At 52.2% G+C, this 5165-nt stretch overlaps 1 protein-coding gene across 1 annotated transcript in view; it reads left to right on the top strand.

Annotated features, from left to right (window-relative positions):
* LOC143280213 (uncharacterized) overlaps window positions 1-4318 on the top strand; it is a 40744-nt gene extending 36426 nt beyond the window's left edge. The window contains exons 5-6 of the mRNA XM_076584846.1: window positions 1-1557; window positions 2201-4318. The exon at window positions 1-1557 is cut by the window's left edge and continues 149 nt beyond it. Of these exons, the coding sequence (XP_076440961.1) occupies window positions 1-1557; window positions 2201-2959 (2316 nt within the window). The 3' untranslated portion in view covers window positions 2960-4318. The remainder of the gene's footprint in view (window positions 1558-2200) is intronic.
* The last annotated feature ends 847 nt before the right edge of the window (window positions 4319-5165 follow it).

Raw genomic sequence — 5165 nt, 5'->3', positions numbered from 1 at the left:
GGAGGAAGAGGAGAAGAAGAAGAAGAAAAAGAAGACGACGACGACGACGACGTCTATCCTTCTTATCACAGAGACGTACTGGTCTACCCCGTGCAAGGTCAATCACTGGACAACAGAGCCCGCCACAGCCACAACGCAGGTGACGCCGGGGCCGAAAAGGCCGCACGGTCACATGGTCGTGACGTCGTAGCCGGCACCCCCTCCACAGCCACCCGCCTCCCTCCTCCCCCTCCCCCAGCCAGCGCTGGCAGCAGCAGCCGCAGGGAAGGTTCTGGGAAGGTTGGGGGAGCTGCCAGAAGTTGTGGGGGTGGGGGTGGGGGCAAGGAGCGAGTCGGCAGCGGCCATCGCCCAGTGTCGGTGCGTCGCCACCTGAGTCCCGGGAAGAAACGGGAGCTGGTGAAGCGGCTGACGGAGATGGCCAAGTGCGAGGCCGTGGACATGTCCAACCCCAGCAGCATGGGAATGGAAGGAGGGGGGCAAGGGGAGGGGGAGAAGGAGGAGAGGCGTTTGGTGCCTCCCATGATCATCCTGTCCCAGCAGAGGCAGGAGATCCGACGTCCTGAAGAGTCTTCGGCGGCGTCAGCGGCACAGCAGCTGCTGTCTGTGCATGGCAGTTTGGACAGTGGTGGTGGTGGTGGTGGCATCCACAACAGCAGCAACAACTACAGCGGAAGGGAGGGCGGAGTGGCGCGAGCTGCAGGCAACAGCGGTGGTGGCCTGCACCGAGCCAAGTCTCTCTCCTCCCTCCACCACCTCCCGGTCAGCTCGCGTGACGCCGTCTCCTCCAGCAGCAGTCAGCAAGCGGGTCAAGGTCACGGGGTCGCGGGACGACTGCAGCGCGTGCCCAGCGGGTCCATGCCAGATCTGGTGATGAAGGAGGGAGGGGGAGGAGAGGATGGAGGAGGAGCCCCTGCAGCCTCCCACGTGACGAGGACGGAGGATGCCAGGGACTGGACGTCCACCCCAACCCCCACCTCCCTGACAGCGGGTATCGTGGGGAGGAACCTGCTGAGGGACAGGGAGCAGCAGGGAGATCCTAGGACCTCCGTGGTGGTGGAATCCAGAGCCGTTCTCGCCGCCTCTACCACGCCCAAGTACCGTTCACGGCGCGGCGCCAGACCTTCCAGCCGTCTCTCCACGCTGGGGCTGAGGGACCGAGGTCCTCTGGAGACCTCATCCATCACCACACCTGCCGATGCCACCATCCCCGCCACTACCACAACCATCAGTGTAATACCCAACAACCAGAACCGCCATAGTAAAGCGAGTGGTGTGACGGTGGACGGACATCAGCATCACACGCCCGCCTCTTCCTCGTCCTCCTCCTCGCACAACCTGCCCGTCCTGACCATCACGGGTTTGAACCGCGAGCGGCCCCCTCCGGGCACCCCGGCGGCCAACTCCCGCGCGGCCCGCGAGCTGCGGCCGACGTCGAGGGCCGGGATGACGGGCAGCAGTCTGCAGTACTACCAGCAGCTGGACGACCAGTGCGAGAAGCTGCAGCGACAGCTCAACATCACCCTCAACCTGCCGCCTCGGAGGGTGGCGCACTGGCAGGTAGGGAGGGGCTGTGTTAGTGTTGTGTGGTGTGTTGTTGTTGTGGTGGTGTTTGGGTTGTGTTGTGTGTGTGTGTGTGTGTGTGTGTGTGTGTGTGGTGTTGTGTTGTGTGTTGTTCTGGTGTTGTATGCTACTTTGCATGGTTTTATTAGGCCCAGTCAGCTTATAATATGACAGATTGACAGAAGCTTACAGCTGGGCAAACAGCAAAGTGAGAGCTGTATGATAAACAGTTTCTCCATTGAAATGGAAAGTCATTTACAGTTTAGTGTTTTGTGAAGGCCTATGACTCTCAAAACTAGGAGGCAAGATTGCACTGGGTCTTAGTGCTGCAGCCCTGGGGGCTAGTTGGCCTTTGGGAACAATCCCAACGGACATCAGCATCTCGCGCCCGCCTCCTCCTCGTCCTTAAATCACAATTCTGGCACAATATAGATATAGGTGCCTTCACGCTGATGGTTTTCTGTCTAAACATCTACCAACAATGCTGGTTTGAACGATCTGTAAAAAGAGAAAAGCACCCTTTTAAAACAAAACTGTGCACATCTTGATTTTCAAAATGCTTCCAAGCCCTCGATGTTATCAATCTAAATTTACACATCAGTTAATCCCACCACCAATCTGTTGACTTTGTATGTTCCAGAGTGGCACCATCCCTCCTAGCACGTACACCATAAACCGCACTGCAGGTATCTCTTCCCAGCGTCCTCAGCTCGGGGACAGGGGAGGATCCCAAGACATTCACGGGGATGCCTCCGCTGCCACCTCCTCCTCCCAGTTCCACCACCACTACCACAATGGCCTGCACGTGGACCCAGCCCTGGCACCGCTTAGCGACGTGGAAGAGTGCAGCCAGGCTGACACCAGTACCCACCACCTGGCATCAGAGGACGACACCAACAACAACCTCCGCAACGGCTTCTTCGAGGGACACCACAACGCTTCTGAGAGGACCTTCCCGACATCCAGGGACAGGAGAGGAGGTGGGGGTGGAGGAGAAGGGGCCAAGGGCTTAGCCTCCTCCTCCTCAGGACCTCAGTCCCACGCTGCTGCCACCATCGTGATGGACCCAGTCCTCCAGAGCAAGAAGGAGCCTCGCTACCAAGGGTTCTCCTCCAGGGTTCCGGAAAGCGAGGTCCGCAGCCAGTTCCACTACATCACCCCGGGAAGCCTGGCCGAGTCCCAGGCCCAGGCGTCCACAGCAGAGGCCGAGAAGGAGAAGGAGGAGCGGGAGATGAAGTACCGGGTGCTCAAGGCGCTGGACCAGGATGTCTACTACGACTTCCAGCACCGCAAGTACCGTAACGCTCCTGGCAGCACTACGCCGCTCGTGCGCTGCAACAATGAGGAGGACCGGCCGCGTGTGCACTTCTACAAGGTCAAGCTGAACGGGGAGACCTGAGGTGTGTTTCTTATTCGCGAGCTAGTGGCGAGAGAGAGAGTAGCGAGGGCGAGAAATACATGTGGCATTTCATCTTTACCTCACCGCAAAGTTTCTCAGAATGGTATCTCTCCTTGACTGGCGAGAACCTTGCCACTCTTGCCATTAGTTGGAGAAAAGAAAATGTACCTTCCTCGCATGTCTTGCTTGAACCTCGTCTTACTTGTGTGAAAGAAATGCACCTCTGATCAAGGGTACGGCCGGGGCTGGAGGAATTTGTGACAGGGCAAATGTGTGACAAAGGGCAATCTATGACGGGAAATATTTTTGTGTCAGGGTAAACTTGTGATAGATGTGTGACAGGGCAAATCTGTGATAAATGTGGCAAACTTGTGATAAACTTGTGACAGGGCAAAATATTGCAGTCATCAAAACACGAGCATTGATCAGACCTTGACCCGAACTGTAACTATACAGGAGAGTTTAGCTGAGTAGCCCAGATCACAGAGACCCGTGTGTGATGTTGTTTCAAGTGGAAGAACCTCTGCATGGGGGCAGTCCCACTCTCTCGACAGAAGGAACCCAAATAGGACCCAGTGGCATGGAGAACCGTTACGCCTGGATACCTTTTCCTTCTTCTTTCTCCTCCTTCTTCTCCAAGCCGAGCAGCCATGATCAGTAAACTAATGGGATTTTTGTTGTTGTTGTTGCTCCTTTGACTTGGAGGGTCACCTTTTTACCTGTGGTTTTGAGGTATATCTATGATGCTCCTTTGACTTGGAGGGTCACCTTTTTACCTGTGGTTTTGAGGTATATCTATGATGCTACTTTGACTTGGATGGTCACCTTTTTACCTGTGGTTTTGAGGTATATCTATGATGCAACTTTGACTTGGAGGGTCACCTTTTTACCTGTGGTTTTGAGGTATATCTATGACGCTACTTTGACTTGGAGGGTCACCTTTTTACCTGTGGTTTTGAGGTATATCTATGACGCTACTTTGACTTGGAGGGTCACCTTTTTTACCTGTGGTTTTGAGGTATATCTATGACGCTACTTTGACTTGGAGGGTCACCTTTTTACCTGTGGTTTTGAGGTATATCTATGACGCTACTTTGATTTGGAGGGTCACTTTTTACCTGTGCTTTTGAGGTATATCTATGATGCTACTTTGACTTGGAGGGATGACGTGTTTTTACCTTTGGTAGCGATTTATATATCTATATTGCTCTTTTGACTTGGAAGGATGTTTTGTTTACTATTGGTAGTGATTTATTATGTTTATATGCACTGGTATACTTATTATCTTTATATACAACCTACTTATAATTATTATTATACACAATGATGGTTTGAATAAAGCAATCTGACCTGTTTTCCTTAAGCTGTTATAGCAGCAGGTGCAGGTGGCGTTTCCACTGTCATCCTAGGACTAACGGCCGCCTGTCATCCTAGAATCCTGAATACAGCCTAATGCTGTACCGGGCCCAAAAGATACCACTGCAACAAAGGATTATTTGAAGTTGTGTACCTTGTGAATGGAGAATGTAACCACTCTTACTATTTTGTTAATCATTTTTTTCTCCAGAGCTCATCGTTTATTCATTTCAAGTAAAAATAAAACATCGAGGCAACCATGTGTTTGTTCGTCCGTATATTCTGTGTAGCTTATTCATGGTTAAAAGGCTATGCCAGTCTTGAATAAAAGCTAATTAAAAAAAAAAAGAAAAAAAAAGAAAAAAGTTTGCACATTTCTTCTGTCATTGCTGCTGTGTGCATATGTCAAATGATCGGTTTTTTTTTTTTTGCTTTTTTTTTTTTTTAAGGAAGTGTCTGGGTTTGTTCCAATGTACCTTTTATTTATTTACCCGTGTGTTGCTGAATCGGTAGTATGAGCAACAGTGGCTTGAAGTTGTGTACCTTGTGAATGGAGAGAGTTACCACTCTTTACTATTTGCGAGGAAAAATATTTGGACAGGCATGGAAGGAAGAGTAGGGATGGAAAGACTGAAGGTCTTGGAGGAGTGGGCGGGTGGGTGGGGGGGGGGGGGCAGATCTGGCAGTCGGTATCTACTCCACACCTGGCTGCAGGATGCTGTCAAGAGTGGTGCTGAAAGAGGCTGCTTCACTGATCCACGCGGTGAGTGAATGTTCCAGTCTCTGAAGTTGCACAGTGGATGACCAGGACTACAATGTCGGAGTCTCTTTGTGCTCTTGGCGTCACACG

The sequence above is a fragment of the Babylonia areolata genome, chromosome 3 (genome assembly GCF_041734735.1).
Source record: "Babylonia areolata isolate BAREFJ2019XMU chromosome 3, ASM4173473v1, whole genome shotgun sequence".
Taxonomy (NCBI): Eukaryota; Metazoa; Mollusca; class Gastropoda; order Neogastropoda; family Buccinidae; genus Babylonia; species Babylonia areolata.
This window is presented reverse-complemented; position numbering and strand designations above follow the sequence as displayed.